Below are 19719 nucleotides of genomic sequence, written 5' to 3'. Positions count from 1 at the left end.
GTATCCATAAAATAACTTGCTGAGATTTTGATTGGGATTGCATTGAATCTATAGATCAAGCTGAGAAGAACTGACATCTTGACAGATCAAGTCTTCCTGACCATGAACATGGAATATCTCTCCCCTTATTTCTTTCTTTGATTTCTTTCATCACAGTTTTGTAGTTCTCCTTATATAGATCCTGTGCATATTTTGTCATATTTATAAAGTATTTTATTTTTTGGTGCTAATGTAAATAGTATTGTGTTTTACATTTCAAATTCCACATGCTCACTGCTGGAAAGCAATTTACTTTTGTATATTAACCTTGTGTCCTTTACCTTGCTATAATTGTTTATTTGTTTCAGGAGTTTTTGTCAGTTCTTTTAGATTTTCTGTAGAGATGATCATGTTATCTGTGAACAAAGACAGATTTCTTCCTTCCCAATCTATACACCTTTTATTTCCTTTTCTTGTCTTATTGCATAAGCTAGGGCTTCCAGTACAATATTGAAAAGCAGTGATATGAGAGGACATCCTTGCCTTGTTCCTGATTTTAGTGGGAAAGCTTCTAGTTTCTCATCATTACGTACGTTGTTAGCTGAAGGTTTTTTGTAGATACTCTTTATCAAGTTGAGGAAGTGTTCCCCAACCACGGATTGAACTCAGACTGAAGCAGTGAAAGTGCTGAATCCTAACCACTAGACCACCAGGGAGATCATACAAGCCACACAGCACAGCCAAAAAAAAAAAAGTTGAGGAAGTGTTCCCCTCTATTTTAGTTTACTGTGTTTTATCATGAATAAGTGTTGATTTTGTCATGCTTTTTTTTTTTTTTAACGTCTATTGATATGGTCATGTGATTTTTCCTCTTCAGCCTTTTGATGTGATGGGTTGTACTGATTTTGGGATGTTGAACCAGCCTTGCATACTTGGCATAAATCCCACTTGGTCATGGTGTATAATTCTATTTATACATTGTTGGATTTGATTTGCTGATAGTTTATTAAAGATTTTTGCATTTATGTTCATTAGAGATATTGGTCTATAGTTTTCTTTTCTTGCAATGTCTTTGTTTGATTTTAGTATTAGAGTAATGCTGGCTTCATAGAATGAATTAGGAAGTATTTCCTCTGCTTCTATCTTCTGAAAGAGATTATAGAGAATTAGTTTAATTTCTTCCTCAAATGTCAAGAAAAGAGCTCCTTGACATGGGTTTTGGCAATGACTTTTTGGATATAACACCTAAAGCACAAGCAAAAATAAACAAGTAGAATTACATCAAACAAAAAAATTTATGCATGGCCAAAGAAATGACCAACAAAATGAAAAACAGCCTGTGGAATGGGAAAAATTATCTGCAATCCATATATCTGATGAGTTAATACCCAAAATATATGAAGAGCTCATATAGCTTAATAGCAAAAAACCCCCCAAATAATCCAATTTTAAAAATGGGCAAAGGACCTGAATGGACATTTTTCCAAACAAGTTATACACATGGTCAACAGGTACATGGAAATGTGCTCAACATCACTAATCATTAGGGAAATAAAAATTGAAACCACAATGAGATATATCTCACACTTGTTAGAATGGTTATCAAAAAGACAAGTGATAAATGCTGGCAAGGATGTAGAGAAAAGGGAACCCTTGTGCACTGTTGGTGGGATTGTAAATTGATGTAGCCACTATGGAAAACTGTATGGAGGTTCCTCAAAAAACTAAAAGTAGAACTACCATATGATCCAGCAGTTCTACTTCTGGGAATATATCCAAAAGAAATGAAAGCACTGTATCGAAGAGATAGCTGCACCCCCATGTTTATAGCAGCATTATTTATAATAGCCAAGACATGGAAACAACCTAAGGGGAGGAATTGCATTAAGGTAGTCAAAAGGTACAAACTTCCAGTTACAAGATAAGTAAGTACTGGGGATGTGGTATATAGCACAATGACTAGAGTTAACACTACTGTATGGTTTATTTGGAAGTTGTTAAGAGACTAGATCATAAGAGTTCTTAACATAAGGAAAATAAACTTTTTTTGGGTATCTGTATGAGATAATGGATGTTAACTAAACTTACTTGGTAATACTATGTAAGTCAAGTCATTATGCTGTGCACCTTAAACTTACACAGTGTTGTTATGTCAGTTATACCTCAGTAAAACTAGAAAAAATGTTTGGTAGAATTCACCAGTGAACCTGTCTGGCTCTAGTGCTTTCTGTTTTGGAAGGTTATTAATTATTGATTCAATTTCTTTAATAGATATAGACTCATTCAGATTGTCTGTTTCTTGTGTGAGTTTTGGCAGACTGCTGTCTAAGTTTTTTATTTGGTAAAAATTATCTTGATTTTTTTTATAACATAACTCTTAAGAAGATGCTTCTGTGTAATGATTAAATGAGGTTTTTAGTTACATTTTCGTTTCCTTTTTGAAGGAAACACTGCTGGCAAAGCATGCTAAGTTCTTTTATGTAAGGTGGGTTCTGACATGCAGGCTTTACAAATGACGAGCCTTGTTAAGAGTAAATGGAAAGTTCATTTGTATCATTTTTTTAGATTCCCCATATAAATGATATCATATGATATTTATCTTTCTCTGTCTGACTTCATTTCCTATGGTAATCTCTAGGTCCATCTGTTACTGCTAATGGCATCATTTCATTCTTTTTTTATGGCTGAGTAATATTCCATTACATACACACATGTACACTCACACACCCCACATCTTCTTTATCCATTCATCTGTCAATGGACATTTAGGTTGCTTCCATTAGATTATTTATTTTATTTTTTTCCAGTGGTTTAGATGTAGGAATAGAAATTCACTATTTTTATTACCTTTCAAAACAAAATTGAATATGTTGAAGCCATAGGACTTTATAGACATTGCCTTTTAAAGGAAACTTCATCCAGGACAGTTAATTTAAATACTTCAGAGAGGAAATGCTAGGAAGCTGGAAAAAAGATATCAGAGAACTCAGTGATTATGGGAAAACAATTAGGTTTCTAAGTGTAATATTGCTTTATAATGATACTATCAAATTGGCATGCAACACAGTTGATAGACCATTTACTTTTAATGTGATTATCAGTGTCGCTGAGTTTAAATCTGCCACCTTGGTATTTGTTTTTTATATGGTATTTATTTTAAGGTTTCTGTGTGTTCTATTTTTTTTCTTTTCCCTCTTTTCTTTTAAGTTGAGGGGGATTTGTTTGTTACAGTTATGTTTATTGTCACCTGTGACTTACTAGCTATTACCACTTTTGTCTTTTTAGTGGTTGTTCTGGGGTTACAGTGTATGACTTTAACTTTATTCACATTCTGTGCTCAAATAGTATACCATTTCATACATAGTATAATAATCTTAAAACAGTATAGTTCCATTTCCCCTTTCCTGTTCTTTGTGCTATTGTCATATGTGTTACTTTCAAATATGCTAAAACTCAACGTTATTTTCCCCTAAAACAATAATTGTCTTTTTAAATATTAAAAAATAAGAAAAATGGTCTTTTATAATTGCCCACGCATTTATCATTTTTCACTGTTCTTTGTAAGAATACTTTCCATGTGATATCCTTTTTCTTCTATCTGAGGAACTTCATATGACCTTTTTATAGTGCAGGTCTGCTGGTGATAATTTTTTTTTTTTACCTTTTGTCTACAAAAATCTTTGAAAGATATTGCAGCTATGTGAAGAATTCTAGATTTTTCCTCTTTTCAGTAATTTTCTCTTGTCTTCTGGTTTGCATAATTTCAGAAAAGTCCGTTACGGCTCTTCTATTTGTTCCCCTCTGAATGTTTTCTCTGTTAACCTTTTAAGAATTTATCTTTATCCTGGTTTTCAGCATTTAATTCTGATGTGTCCTGGCATAGTTTTCTTTAGGTTTATTCTGTTCTAGGGTCCTGGTGTTTCTTAGATTTGTGGGTTTACGGTTTTCGTCAGATTTGTGTAATTCTCAACCACTAGGTCTTCAAATAATTTTTGGTGTCCCTTCCCACACCTATCCTTTGTTGGGCTTGTTTCATATATGTTAGAGCAACTGTTATTCTTCCATAGGTCACTGATGCTCTCTTCCTTTTTTCGGTCTTTATTCTCTATGTTTCATCTTGGATAGTGTCCATTGTTGTCTTCAAGTTCATTGGTCTTCTGCTGATCTGCTGTTAATCCCATCCAGTGTTCATTTCAGATGTATTTTTCATCACTAGAAGTTTGATTTTGGCCTTTTAAAAAATACATAAATCTTTAATTTTTTTCTTCCTTATTTTTATGCTTTTCTCTCCTTAAACATATGGAGTGTACTTAGATATTTTAATATCTTTGATTACTGATTCTATCATTAGTTATTACTGATTAGTTATTACTGATTCTATCATTAGTTATTCTATCATTAGTTATTTCTGCTTCTGCTACTTTTGCCCCCTTTTTACTCCTGGTAATGGGTCGCTTCTTTTATGTCTGGTAATTTCTGATTGAGTGCTAGAGTCTGTTAATTTTTCATTGTTGGTGGCTGGATTTCTTTTTGTATTCCTTAAAGTAGCGTTGGCTGGGACTTTCCTGGTGGCGCAGTGGTTAAGAATCCACCTGCCAATGCAGGGGACACGGGTTTGAGCCCTGGTCTGGGAAGGACCCACATGCCACGGAGCAGCTAAGCCCGTGCGCCACAACTACTGGGCCTGCGCTCTAGAGCCCGCTAGCCACAACTACTGAGCCCACTTGCCACAACTACTGAAGCCCGCGTGCCTAGAGCCTGTGCTTCACAACAAGAGAAGCCACCGCAGTGAGAAGCCCGCGCATTGCAGCGAAGAGTAGCCCCCGCTCGCCACAACTAGAGAAAGCCCGCACACAGCAACGAAGACCCAACACAGCCATAAATAAATTAATTAATTAATTAATTAATTTAAAAAAGCATTGGCTTTTTTTCTGTCAAATTTTTCAGTCAAATTATTTGGAATCAGTTGGATCCTTTTGACACTTGCTTTTTTTTTTAAGTTTTTTTTTTAAATTTTTTAAATTTATTTATTTATTTTTGGCTGTGTTGGGTCTTCGTTTCTGTGCGAGGGCTTCCTCTAGTTGTGGCAAGCGGGGGCCACTCTTCATCGCGGTGCGCGGGCCTCTCACTGTCGCGGCCTCTCTTGTTGCGGAGCACAGGCTCCAGACGCGCAGGCTCAGTAGCTGTGGCTCATGGGCCTAGTCGCTCCGCGGCATGTGGGATCTTCCCAGACCAGGGCTCGAACCCGTGTCCCCTGCATTGGCAGGCAGATTCTCAACCACTGCGCCACCAGGGAAGCCCTGACATTTGCTTTTAAGGTCTGTTAGGGCAGGTCCAGAGCCACCATTAGTCCAGGGCTAATCTCCTTCTGGGGATTCTTCTCAGTATCCTGTGTATTAGGAAGACTTCCCCCTCACAAATGCACAGATCAGTATTCACCCAGATCCCAGCGGATAACTACAGATCTCCAGATCTCCCTGTGGAGCTCTCTTCTCTCTGGTACTCTGACCCACAAATTTTAGCCATCTTGGCCTCCCTGGATTCCATCTCAGATCTCTCAACTCAGCAAGACCTGACTCTGTTTGCCCCCTCTCCACCCCGAACTACTTCTAGGCAGTAAGCTGGTACAGTCAAAGAGCTCATTCTGTTTTTTTTCTCTTCTCTCCTGTGCTCCTTGTTGTCTAATATCTGAAAAAGTTTCTTTTTCTTTCTTATTGTTTAAATAAAGCAGGAGGGTAAATCAAATTCTTGTTACTCCGTCTTAGTTGAGACCATTCTTAACTCATCCTTGATTTTCTTCTAGCCATGTACCTTTTTTAGAAAGCCATCATTTGCTCATTGAAGCATTATTTGTAATAACAAAACCATTTCTTTCACAGAAATTTCAAACTGAACATGTTCAAAACTGAGCTCATGGTATTCCTTTCCAAATCTCTGTGTTCCGCCCTTCCCACTCTGCCCCTCAGAAGTCTCCATAGCAGTAAAAGCACCATCCCCGGATATACGTCAGAAACTTGGGAGTGATCCTTAGCACCACTCTCTTCCTTATACACATCTCATCCATCACCCAGAAGTGTTAATTTTGCCTCCAAGATATGTCTTGAATCTTTTCACATCTTTCCATCTCTACCATCCTTACTGCTCTCATAGGCCACACCACCACCATCTCTCTTCTGGACTGGTCCAGCAGCCCCTAAGTGGTCTGCTTTATCCATCCTTGTTCCTTCCAATTTATTCTTTACACAATAAGCAGAAAGATTTTGAAATTCTTCTTTTAATCAAAGCCATAGATACAGAGTTAAAGCTAAAAAAGCATATAACATAAAAGGACTTTTCTGTCCTATTTCTCCCCAACCCCAAGCACATTCCCTACCACTTTCTACTTTTTTACTGTTTCGTTTAGTTCCATAATTTAAATAATGTGCTTATGCTGTTATTTCTTGATTTATCCATTTTAGATATCTGTTCACTTCTTTTTTCTCAACTTTTTCTTTCTCACTTTATTATAACTATTATAATTTTTTATTAAATCAGTATCAGTTTGCATTATTTTAACAAGGTAAATATTTTTACTTGCTGAACCAAAGTGTATACTTTTACCTTTTCTATCTTATATGCCTTTTTGTTTATCATTTACTTAGTTTTCAAACTGCTCTGTTGATTCTTCTACATTCTAGATTCTCTATAATTTTCATGATCAAATACATTATCTGATAATAATCTCCTCCCTCCCTCCTTTTTTTTCTTCCTAAACACACTGTGAAGTCCCTCCATCCTCCTGCTCCAATCTGGAGTAGATGGCTTCTAGGGCAAGTTGTACAGTCATAGCCCCAGAACTTCCCTCCACCATTGTCCAAGGAAAGTGTCTTCTCTCTCATACTTGATCCTTGCATTTTCCTCAGTGTTGATTTGCTCTTTTATTTTGATGGACTATATCCTCCGTCATCAAAGGTGGATGGGATGTAAATTTTTGAGATGTTATATTTGAAAATGTCTTTATTTTGTCCTTTGATAGGAATTGTTGGGTTGAAAATTAATTGCCCTCAGAATTGGGAATTCATTGTTCAGTTGTTTTAGCTTCCAGTATTGCTATTTATAGTCCTGATAGTGTTCTTAATTTTTATTTTCATCCTTTCTTTGTAGACTGCTTTTTGTCTCTGGAATGTTTTAGGATTTTTTTCCCTGCCATTTTGAAATTTCATAGTAATGTGCCCTAATTCCTCCCGTGTTTTTTTTTTCTTCTTTTTGTTACTAGTAATTAGTCCGATATTGTTCTTGGATTGATCCTCTTACCTGACTTTATATTTTGTCTGTTGCTTTTTTATTGTGGCTCTCAAATTTTATTTTTCAGTGTTTTATATTTCTATCTGGATCTTTGTTACCCAGGTATTCATGAATACATTTAAGAGTTGTAGACTTTATATAAGTTAAACCTTAACAAAATAGTTCTTTTTAAAAATGGAAAGGACCCTTCCTCCCCCTTGTTAATATCCAAGAGCCCCTTCTTATCTCTGTTATTTTATTTTTAATTTAAAAAAAATTTTTTTTATTTTTATTTTTTTTATTTTTGGCTGCATTGGGTCTTTGTTGCTGCGTGTGCGGGCTTTAGTTGCGGTGAGCGGGGGCTACTCTTCGTTGCAGTATGTGGGCTTCTCACTGTGGTGGCTTCTCTTGTTGTGGAGCACAGGCTCTAGAGCGCAGGCTCAGTAGTTGTGGCACACAGGCTTAGTTGCTTCGTGGCATGTGGAATCCTCCCGGACCAGGGCTTGAACCCGTGTTCCCTGAATTGGCAGGTGGATTCTTAACCACTGCGCCACCAAGGAAGTCCGTCTGGTTATTTTTTAACATCCTGTTCATCTCTCACGGATGCCATTGTCTTATCTTTCTGAGATTTGTAATTAAGAGGTTTTTGTTTTATTCTATTCTGTTCTTTGCATTATTTCTGTTTCCCTAAGTTGTTCTTTTTCATTTCATTTGCTCTCTTTCACATTGGAAGGTCTGTGAGTTTTCCATTGCTGCCATACACTTAGCACCCTAAAACACACATTTATTATCTCACAGTTTCTGTGTGGAAAGTCTGGGCACAGCATGGCTCAGCTGGATCCTCTGCTTAGAATGTTATAAGGCCAAAATTAAGGTGTCAGCAGGGCTCTGTTCCTTCCTGAAGGCCCTGAGAAAGAATTTTGCATGGTAGAATTGGGTTCCCTGTGGCTATAGGACTGACACTCCCCTTGGCTTGTCTGTTAGCTTCCACAGGCCTCCTGAATTCCTTGACTTGTGGTCTCTTCCTTTGTCAAAGCCAGCAACAGCAAGTCCAGCTCTTCTTACTCCTCAAATCTATATGACCTCTTCTCTCTTATCTCTCCTCTGCTTCCCTCTTCTGCCTTTCTCTCCTGTTAGGCAGGCTTCCTGTGATTGCATTGGACCCACTGAGAGAATTCAGGATAATCTCCCTAAAATCAGTTGATCAGTAACCTAAATTCCATTTGCAAAGTCTCTTCACAGCAGTCCCTAGATTAGCGTATGATTGTATAACCAGGGACAGGAATTTTAAGGAGATATCTCTAGAATTCTGCCTATCACAGAGTCCTTTCTATAAGGTCTGTCAGTCATTGATTGTCCATTTTAATTGTCCATTCATACATATACCTAATAGGAAACTCTAGTTGAACGGGGTTCAGCTTGTCACCCTTTTGCAGGGTATTTAGACATTGAGCACACTTTTTCAAATGTCAGTATCTAAAAGATCTTTTCCCTAGGGCTTTTCAGATTTTCCTCTAAGGAATTCTAAAGGGTGCGTATCAAAGGGGTAGGTGTAATCCGATGTGGGGCAGGATTCATTTTTCTTGTCTCTCTGTTTTCAGTACATGATCATGCTTGATGTTTGGCACAGTGAGTCAGTGTGTTTCCCATTGGTACTTCCTGCAAACACCTTGATTTTCTATTTGTCCACTTTGCTAAGTCATTTGCTTCTTTCCCATCTGGCTTTTGTCTCAGCATTCTTCTGATGTTGCTTATCTGATGTTTTCTCCTATTATTTTTGTCCTTTTAGGTTCATGTTTTATTTCTTTACATTTTGGTATGATTTTTGGAAAGGAGTGAAAGTAAATGCACAAACTCAACATACATGTTTAACTGGAAACACTCCAGAAAATTTTATTTTTAAACTAAAATGATTATTATTTTACCTGAGGACCCTTCTCTGCTCCTTAGTTTCCCACTTCCTCAGCCCCATAGTTTTGGAGATACATATGTGTACTATATATAATTACATAATTATATAGATAATTTATGTAGTCTGTCTTCCACTAGATTTGTATTCTACTTGGTAACATTATATTGATTTTGAATGTTAAATTTTATTGCTATGTAGTTTATCCTTTTGTTATAAATAGATCCTGGATTATTGCTTTGTGTAGTGACTCATAATGCTAGTATATCTTTATTATTGAACTATAATTTAGCATAAAGGAAAGATAGCATTGTATTTTGGTGTGCCTATTTTAAAGTTTTTATAACTCATAGTCCTCTAGGTGTATTTTATTTTAGTATAAACCTTGTTTAATTACTTATGCTCTTCACCAAATCCAGTCTTATACATGTGATTCAGATTCCTAAATTCACTAGTTTAATTTCTTCTTGATATAAGACACAGTAAATAAGAAGTCCTAAATTCCTGTATCAATGAAGTAGTATTTTATATGGATTTACCTCACTTTTTCTGTTATTGTTGTAATGAAATGAAAACCACTTATTCACAGACTTCATGTGTAGCCAACGGCTACCTTGCTCCAATATAGAACTACCTGTCATTAGAGAAATAAGATGTCGTTCTTCTCCCTCCTCCCCTTTCCCTAAGCTCCTAGTTCTCAAGGAAAAGTTGGAATCAAAATTACCGGTAGAGCTTTCTTTAAAATAGAGATGTGATTGACATATAACATTATATTAGTTTCAGGTGTACAAAATAATGATTCAGTATTTGTATATATTGTGACATGATCACCACAGTAAGTTTAGTTAACATCCATCACTAGAACTTTCATAAAACAAGCTGTTGGAACCCCTGAGTCACTAACAGTATTATCTGGGGGTGTGGCCTAAGCATATATTTTTAATATAATTATTTTTACATCACAGGAAATTCTCATGGGCACATACAAGTTAGGAGCTGCTTCATCTGCCTATGACTGACCAAAAAGCTAGTTAACAATACTGATTTTTCTAATAATAGTTGGCTTGTGAGCTGACAGGAAATGACCTAGGAACAAAAATCTCAAAGGATGAATCATGTAGTGCAGTGTTTCTCAAGCAGAAACGACATACCAGAAACCTTTAGGAGGCTTTTTCCAATTATACATGCTTGCTTTCCCCTCTTCCGCTAAACTTGTTAATGGTAAATTGTGATAGAAGCGTGTCATATCTCTCAGGCGTGATTAGTTTTATGTCCTTACATACTTTTTAGATTTTTCACCCTGTACCAGTTTATGATTTACTTTGGGGAAATGAATGGGTGGAGAGAGAGATTACCACCCTGCCCACACTTAATACCGAAGCAGTGGGGACAAGTGATTATTCAGAAGCTAGGAATTTTCTAAAGCCTTTATTTTCTCCCAACATGGCAGTGATAGCAAAGCTGAGGGTACATTGAGAATTGAAAGTACAACCCGTAAATCATTAGGTCTCTTAGCATGTTAAGTCTTGTTTCTTTTAAAAGTAGTCTAGGAAATGATGATTCAGTTCTGTTAATTAGATAAATATGGCTCAAAAGACATACTTATTTAAATATCTTCTGAGTTTCTGAATCTACATAATCATAGCAATTAGCACTACTGATTCAAACCCCAAAAGTTACTTCTGAGGATAAATGGGTTAACTTTGTTACCGACTTGTGCCCTTGGACTCTTTAATCAATAGAAATCAATAAAAGGCCAGACAAGGAATTCAGCAAGGCTTTACTGGGACTTGTGCTATAGCACAGGAGAGCAAAAACAAGCAACAGTTTCCCTTGCTTTCTGTCTGAGGAGGGCGGGCTGGATCCTTAAATGGGGTGAGGGTAGGGGCAGGTTGGTGGGCGGGGCTGGAGCGGTGGCTTAGATGGTCTGCCCACCCCTTGGTGCTGTGTGTAGGGATCATGCTCAGTACCCTAGTTTTGCTTCCCAACACCTCCAAAATGGCAGTTGGTTTGTGGCCTTTTTGTATCTTATTGTTCGTAATTGCCCTAACTGCACATACATGCAGCTATTTTTAGTCCCTTATAGTTTCTGTGTATTCTGTTGCTTGAGGAGACATTTGTCCAGGTGCAAGCACTCTGGTAAAGGGTCCCAGGTCCCAGCCTATCTCAACTTGAATATACAAGACTGAAGAAAATCTTTGATTTTTTAATTTTGTAACTTTATTTATTTATTTATTCATGCATGCATGAAGCGCTGAGTCTTAGTTGCAGCATGAGGGATCTTTAGTTGTGACATGCAGACTTCTTAGTTGTGGCATGCATGCAGGATCTAGTTCCCGGATCAGGGATAGAACCTGGGCCTCCTGCATAGGGAGCGGGGAGTCTTACCCACTGGACCACCAGGGAAGTCCCATAATTTTGTAAGTTTGGCTAAAGAATATGCTGTCCTATTTTTAACTTGAAAAAGACATGCCTGGAAGCTTTTAAGAAAGTGACAGAATTTAAGAATTTATTTTTAATGTGATTTCTGCTGTTTAGTACCTAAGATGTACTTAGCCCAAATTTATTAATTTATTAATAAGTAAGGAGCAGTTATGTTCACCTACTCTCTGGTAAAGTATTTGTTCAGGACAATTTTACTGCTGATTCCATTTTCATGTTTCAGAATAATATTCCTCCCAAAATAGCATGTAAAATACAGAACAAGGGACTTGCCTGGTGGTCCAGTGAGTAAGACTTGTGATCCCAACGCACGGGGCCCGGGTTCGATCCCTGGTCGGGGAACTAGATCCCACATGCATGCTGCAACTAAAGATCCCTCATGCTGAAACGAAGATCCCGTGTGCCACAACTAAGACCCGGCACAGCCTAAATAAATAAATTAATATTAAAAAAATAAGACTCAACTTATAAAAAAAAATACACAGAACAAAACAAAAACCTGATGTGTACCAGAGTGTTCCTAATAGTAAAAATCAAATAACCAACAGAGAAACAAAAAATCCATATAGTTATTAAAAGATTTATTTGAATTTTTTTTAAACATGGTACAAGATATATATAAAATAAAATTAAAAAGAAAGTTCAATGTGGTTTGCAGTGATTGCTACCATGTTAATCTTTATATGCAATTTAACTTTGATTTGAAGAAATCTAACAGAAAAATGAGTAAAGGAAGGAAATAATATAAATGGCTAAAAACCCATGAGGAAGTGTGCAACATCAGTATTAATCAAAGACATGTAAATTAAAACAAGGAGATAAACATACTGTTTTTTTTTTTTAATTATTTATTTATTTATTTATTTATGGCTGTGTTGGGTCCTCGCTTCTGTGCGAGGGCTCCCACCAGCCGCGGCAAGTGGGGGTCACTCCTCATCGCGGTGCGCGGGCCTCTCACCATCGCGGCCTCTCTTGCTGCGGAGCACAGGCTCCAGACGCGCAGGCTCAGTAATTGCGGCTCACGGGCCCAGTTGCTCCGCGGCATGTGGGATCTTCCCAGACGCGGGCTCGAACCCGTGTGCCCTGCATTGGCAGGCAGATTCTCAACCACTGCGCCACCAGGGAAGCCCCAACATACTGTTTTAAAAATAAAGCTTTAAAAAAAATAACACAGGTGCCCATCTTCCTCCATTTTTGCCTTAAAATTATTATAACCTTTGATCCAGTAATTCTATTCCAATGAATTTCTAAAGAAATAAAATGTGGAAAAATACGTATATGGATAGATGTTTGTAGAACCATTATTTATAATGGGCACAGTATTAGAAGAATGGTTAAATTATGTTATATTAATACAATTTTATACATCTATTAAAATGATCACTGATTCACATAGTCATATTCCATTTTTCAAGAACAGATTTTAAATGTCTTATACTTTTTCATAATTTCCAAATTTATACCATAATTGTATATTTTTTTAAATTAGGAAAAAACCATTAATACTTACAAAGTACTTGTCAGGCCCTGTGCAAGAAACTTTACCCATATTAATCATTGAATTTTCACAAAAACCTCCTGCGGTAGTATTAGTCTCATTTTACAGCTGAGGAAACTTGGATGCTGGCAGGCTAATAAGTAGCTTGCCCAAGTCATACAGCTAATAAATAGTGGAGCTGAGATCCAGGTAGTTTGGCTGTGTGCTTCTGCCTCAAATTGTGCCTCATCAGCTCTGCAGCAGGTGTGGTCCATCCTAGTTTGAGTTCCCCTACTGATAAAAAGCTTCCTGAATTTGTAATGCTGGATTGAGTCTAGTGAATACTGTGGGTTCCTGAAGGTACAGACTACCCCCTGTCAAATTCTGATCCAGTGACTTAGCAGTCTGCATCATTACAAGTTATGCAGCGACTTGGATTTTGTTGTCTGTGACATATGGGGTAGTGCCACCAAACACTGTGAGATACGACCTAGTGCTTCTTTTTTTTGCTGCTTTTTTCTTTTATTGTTTTTTCTTTGCTCTCCCTCTCCTTACACTCTTTATTTTTTGATTAACTTTATTTTGGTATAATTGATGTACAATAAACTGCACCCATTTAACGTGTACAGTTGGATGAGTTTTGACAGATGTTTACATGTCTGAAACTCCCACAGTCAGGATATAGAACATTTCCATTAGCTCTCAAACTCTAGCCTAACAGTCATTGCTCTGCTCTGTCACTATAGATTTGTTGTCATTTTCTGGAATATTGTGAATGGAATCATGCAGTATATACCCTTTTCTAATTGGCTTCTTCCACTTAGATAATGATTTTGAGATACATTCAGGTTATTGCATGTATTAATAGTTTGTTTCTTTTTACTGATGAGTTGTGTTACATTGTAAGAGTAGTATTCCACAGATATGAAAGGATCACATTTTGTTTATCCAGCTGGGTTATTTCCAGTTTTGGCTTTTGTGAGTAAAGCTATTACAAATATGCTTTTCATTGTCTTAAGTAAATAACTAGGAGGGGAGTGTCTGAGTTGTGTATGCTTAACTTTATAAGGAACTGCCAAAGTGTTCTCAAAAATTCTCATTTCACATTCCCAACAGCTGGTTATGAGAGTTCCAGTTCTTCCACATCCTCACCAACACTGGGTATTATCAGTTTTATTAATGTTGGCCACTCTGATGGGTGTATATGTGTGTTGTGGTTTTAATTTGCACTTCCCTGACCAGAAATGTTGAGCATCTTTGCATATGCTTCTTGGTTATTCTTATATATTCTTTGGTGAAGTGCTTGTCCAAATCTTTAGCCCACTGGTCTGCTTATTATTGAGTTGTATGGGTTCTTTATGTATTTTGGATACAACTCCTTTGTCAGATATGCATAATATATTTTGTGAATATTTTGTCCCAATATACAGCTTGCCTTTTGTTTTCTTAACAGTCTTCCAAAGAGCAGGGTGGTGGTGGTGGTGTTTTCTTGTAGTAAAGGGCAGTTTTTTTATGGGAGGTATGGGTGTCCTATCTAAGAAATCTTTGTCTACTTAAATTTTCTTTTAGGTCTATGATACATTTAGAATTAATTTTTGCATATTGTGTTAGGTGAGGGCTAATGTTCTTTTAGAAAAATACATGAATCTCTTGTTTAGCACTATTTATTGAAGAGATTTCCCTTTTCCCTTGAATTGCCATGACGCCTTTGTCCAAAATAATTGACCGCCTGTATCTGGGTTTGTTTCTGGGTCCTCTCTTCTATTCCATTCATTTATACGTCTTATCATTTAGCCAGTAATTGTACTGTTTTAATTGCTGTAGTTTTATGATGTCTTAAAATCAGGTGGTATAAGTCTTCCAACTTTATTTTAAATTGCTTTGACTCATAAAATTTATAAGGAAATGAGAACGATTCTACAATCAACTTGTTCAAAAGAGAAAGCTGGAATTTTGATGAGAATTCCATTGACTCTTTAGCTCAATTTGGGGGGAACTGACTTCTTAACCATTCTTGCAATTTATAAACATGATATATAATATATAATATGTAATGTAATATTTATACTTATTTGGGTCATTTTTAATTCTTTTTGTTACTTTCATGTAACCATTTTGCTTCTTATCAGGTTCTGCACATGAAAATGAATAGAATAAACACAAAAACTTGTAGCCATTCGATATCAAGGTAGAAAAGTTAGAGTCGATTAAAATTTTGAGATTTGGTAATGATGGGAAAATATTTTCTTTACATTTACTTCACATATCTTGTGTTAACTTATGGCATACAGAATGAATGAGGGCTACCATATAATATAAACCTTAATTTCTTACAGTTTTGGATTTAAAAATATATAAATAAGAGTTCTAATATTTTCTTTCTGTACCCTAGTAGATTATTATCTTTCCACTTTGAGGTAACTACATTTATTGCATAGTTATGAATTAAGAGTGCTTTGGTATATTGTTTTTAAAAGTGTCATACTCCAGTCTTTTGCATGGCATTAGTATCTGGCAAAACACAAACACACACATACACAGAAGGAAATTACAAATTCTTTTCTTGAATGGATTAATAGATTTACCAAGTGTAATGTGTTTAAATTTTCTGTTGTGCTAGTAAAATAATGTTTTTTTATTTTAACAGATATCAGACACCCTGAAGAGCTTTCTCTGTTGAAAAAACCCAGAGATCCAACAAAGAAAAAAAAGAAAAAGCTAGATGACCAGTCTGAAGATGAGGCACTTGAATTAGAGGGGCCTCTTATCACTCCTGGATCTGGTGAGGCTTTGACTAAGCATGGGCTCAGTGTGAGAACCATGGACTGTATGCCTCTGTGTGTGTGTATGTTTAATTGAAGTATAGTTGATTTACAATATAGTATTAGTTTCAGGTGTACAGCACAGTGATTCATTTATACACACATACACGTGTGTGTGTGTAAATCAGAAAAAGAATATGTATATTCTTTTTCAGATTCTTTTCCCTTATAGGTTATTAAAAAGTATTGAGTATAGTTCCCTGTGCTATACAGTAGGTCTCCCTCTGTGTTTTTGAGATTGGGATAAATGGACTGTGTAGGTCAGGAGAGTGGTCAAGTTAAAGAACACTCTCCCTCAGCATCTTTTCCCTCAATCTTGAAATCATCATCAGAGTCTGTTATGTGCAGATCATCATGTCAGGTGTTAGCAGTTGCGTCAATAAAAAGAAAAGCTGGTTCTCTGCTCAGGAAGAGTCAAAAGGAGACAATACCTTAACTGGCCTCAGTTCTTTGCTTTGTGGAAATTGGACAGTTTTTTTTTTTTAGCATTTAGTTCCATTTTTTGGGTATTTTGTGAAAACCACCAGTATTTAGTTAAGACATTACTGTTTTTATCAGGTTACTTAAAACTGTCTCTGTGCTTTGCATATGCTGGTCTCTTAGTGCCTCTCTTTTTCCTTTAAGGTGTTGCTCCTTTAAGAAGCTTTCTCAGATTTCCTTCTGTTACCTCCCCGACCTGAATTAGGTTATCCTTCTGTCATAAGTCACCAGACTTTTCTGTGTTTGGTATTATACTACATGTGCTCCCCTAATAATCGTGAGCCCCTGCATGAAGAGACTGTTTCTTACCTTTTTGTTACCAGGACCCAGCTCAGCATATGCCATGCAAAAGGAACATAGGCAGTGTCTTTTGAGAAGCTAGATGACTAATTAATTAGATTACATGGTTCTTTAGTCCCGGGAAATTAGTTTCTCATGTTTCCATTGGCCACACATTTACAAATCCATTTCTTAGGATAGATCCCAGCAGCAAATAAGTAAACTAATTTTACTATTCAGTTCATTCCTGGTTTTTTAAATTCTGGGGTGATGATGATGGTAATGAAAGTACACAGTGAACATAGAGGTTATGTATGCCCAGACCTACTTCATACACTTTACTCGTGGAAACTCATTTAATTCTCACTACAACCCATTGAGGTGGATTATGTTATTACTCACATATAAGGATGAAGATATTATGGCACAGTAAGTTTAGGAATGTCTAAGGTCACATACCTTGTAACTTTTATGTCACTGCTCATGTACTGATTACATTTGGGAGATACCAAGAAATAAGACAATCCTTACTCTTAAGTAGTTCATAGGCTCGTTGAAAAGCACAATTACAGGTACTATATTTAAGGAGGTAATACATCAATGTTAAATGAGTGTTGCAGAAAATAATGTTATAAGAATTCAGAAGACAAAGCAATTCCAAACAGGGTATATTCAGTTTTGGGATTGGGGAGGTAACTTTGTGAATTAGCTAGGATTCCAGTGGCTAGGATTTTGATGGGAAGAAAAGGCAATCCTAGTAGAAAGAATGATATTAACAAAGAACATCCTGGCAAAAGAAAAGTACAAGATGCGTAAATAAACCATTTGAGCCAATTCATGGGAGAGAGACCTCCAAGGAACTTCTGGATCACACTGGAGGGTATTTAATGTCAGGCTGAGGAATATAGGCTAGTGCACTGTAGAGTCATTGGTTTCTGAATATGTTACAAAATGAACAAATCATTATTTTAGAAAATATCAAATTTAATTCCAGTAAAATGAGGAGGAGGGAATGAGGGGAAAGAGTAGTGGTAGAAGCCTACAGATTAGGAGGTGAAAGAGAATAAAAGAATGTGTCTGTCATTAGAATAAGGTAAAAAATCTGATTTAGACTTGACTATATAGATGAAGGCATCTGACAGTAGACACAATCCCTGCTTTAAGTTATTTTTTAGTTTAAATGGAAACTCATTTAATTCTTAAGACAAAGAGCTACATAGAAAAGTATATTTATGGGATGATTTTGGAGTGGTTGAAATCAGTCAGGATTGGTCTTAGAATTGCAAGTGAGAGCTTTTATATACTGCTTTAAGAAAATACAATTTGAAGACAAAAGATAATGAATTAAGACAAGGGAAAGCTCCAAATCTTTTAAGAGTAAGTAACTATGGGTTTCTTTTCTTTCTTGTTTTAAATTGAGGTGTTACATACAGTAAAATGAACAGATTTTAAATTACAGATGAATATTTGAAGATGTATATACCTTGTAACCACCCAGAACTTGATGTAGCGTATAGCATGATACCAACACCCCAGAAGGCCTCTCGCATGCCTTTTCCCAAATAGCCACTGTTTGCCTCTCTCAGCACAGAATAGTGTTACCAGTTCTTAAACCTCATGTGAATGGAATCATACACTATGTGTGCTCTCTTGTGTCTGTGAAGTGACTGTTCTCAGTGAAAGAATTAAAAAAAAAAAAATAGGTTTTATTTGTCTACACCCAAGCCGTTTAATTAAAAACATTTCAACACTCAAGCAGTTTAATTAAAAACATTTGGGGGCTTCCCTGGTGGCGCAGTGGTTGAGAATCTGCCTGCCAATGCAGGGGACACGGGTTCGAGCCCTGGTCTGGGAAGATCCCACATGCCGCGGAGCAACTAGGCCCGTGAGCCACAACTACTGAGCCTGCGCGTCTGGAGCCTGTGCTCCGCAACAAGAGAAGCCGCGATAGTGAGAGGCCTGCGCACCGCAATGAAGAGTGGCCCCCACTTGCCGCAACTAGAGAAAGCCCTCGCACAGAAACGAAGACCCAACGCAGCCAAAAATAAATATAAAAATAAATTAAAAAAAAAAAACCAAAAAAACATTTGGGCTTCCCTGGTGGCGCAGTGGTTAAGAATCCGCCTGCCAATGCAGGAGACCCGGGTTCAAGCCCTGGTCCGGGAAGTTCCCATATGCCGCGGAGCAACTAAGCTCGTGCGCCACAACTACTGAACCTGCGCTCTAGATCCCGCAAGCCACAACTACTGAGCCCGTGTGCCACAACTACTGAAGCCCACGTGCCTAGAGCCCGTGCTCTGCAGCAAGAGAAGCCACTGCAATGAGAAGCCTGCTCACGTCAACGAAGAGTAGCCCCCATTCACTGCAACTAGAGAAAGCCTGCGCGCAGCAGTGAAGACCCAATGCAGCCAAAAAAAAAAAGTTAAATAATTAATTAAAAACAACATTTGAGGAGTTGATGTGAAATGCTAAGAAAGTACACAAAGATAGAGTGACATGTAGAGGATTGATTATCTGTAGAGAAGAAGTCCCATATACACATGAAAAGTAACATGATTAATTTTTTTTTTAAATTTATTTAGTTTATTTTATTTTTGGCTGTGTTGGGTCTTTGTTGCTGCATGCAAGCTTTCTCTAGTTGTGGCAAGTGTGGGCTACTCTTCGTTGCTGTGCGCGGGCTTCTCATTGCGGTGGCTTCTCTTGTTGCAGGGCACGGGCTCTAGGCACACGGGCTTCAGTAATTATGGCACACGGGCTCAGTAGTTGTGGCTCTCGGGCTCTAGAGCACAGGCTCAGTAGTTGTGGCCCACCAGCTTAATTGCTCCGCAGCACGTGGGATCTTCCTGGACCAGGGCTCGAACCCGTGTCCCCTGCATTGGCAGGCGGATTCTTAACCACTGCGCCATCAGGGAAGCCCCAACATGTGATTAATTTTTAAAACAAATATTAAATATCTAGTTTGCATGACTTTATGATTTATCAGTCATGTTAGTCAATTATTGGACCAAATACTGAGAAATAGCACTTGCATGTTGTGCCCATAGTAACTAGCAACAGGTCCATATGTC

The 19719-nt window shown here is 37.2% G+C and overlaps 1 protein-coding gene across 1 annotated transcript in view; it reads left to right on the top strand.

The window, feature by feature from the left end:
• Positions 1–19719, top strand: part of FERMT2 (FERM domain containing kindlin 2) — a 73089-nt gene that overhangs the window by 26796 nt on the left and 26574 nt on the right. The window contains exon 4 of the mRNA XM_061180846.1: positions 15718–15852. Coding sequence (XP_061036829.1) covers positions 15718–15852 — 135 coding nt within the window. The remainder of the gene's footprint in view (positions 1–15717; positions 15853–19719) is intronic.

Source organism: Eubalaena glacialis, chromosome 2 (genome assembly GCF_028564815.1).
Source record: "Eubalaena glacialis isolate mEubGla1 chromosome 2, mEubGla1.1.hap2.+ XY, whole genome shotgun sequence".
Lineage (NCBI taxonomy): Eukaryota > Metazoa > Chordata > Mammalia > Artiodactyla > Balaenidae > Eubalaena > Eubalaena glacialis.
Note: the sequence above shows the minus strand (reverse complement) of the source record. Positions and strands in the feature narration are given on the sequence as shown.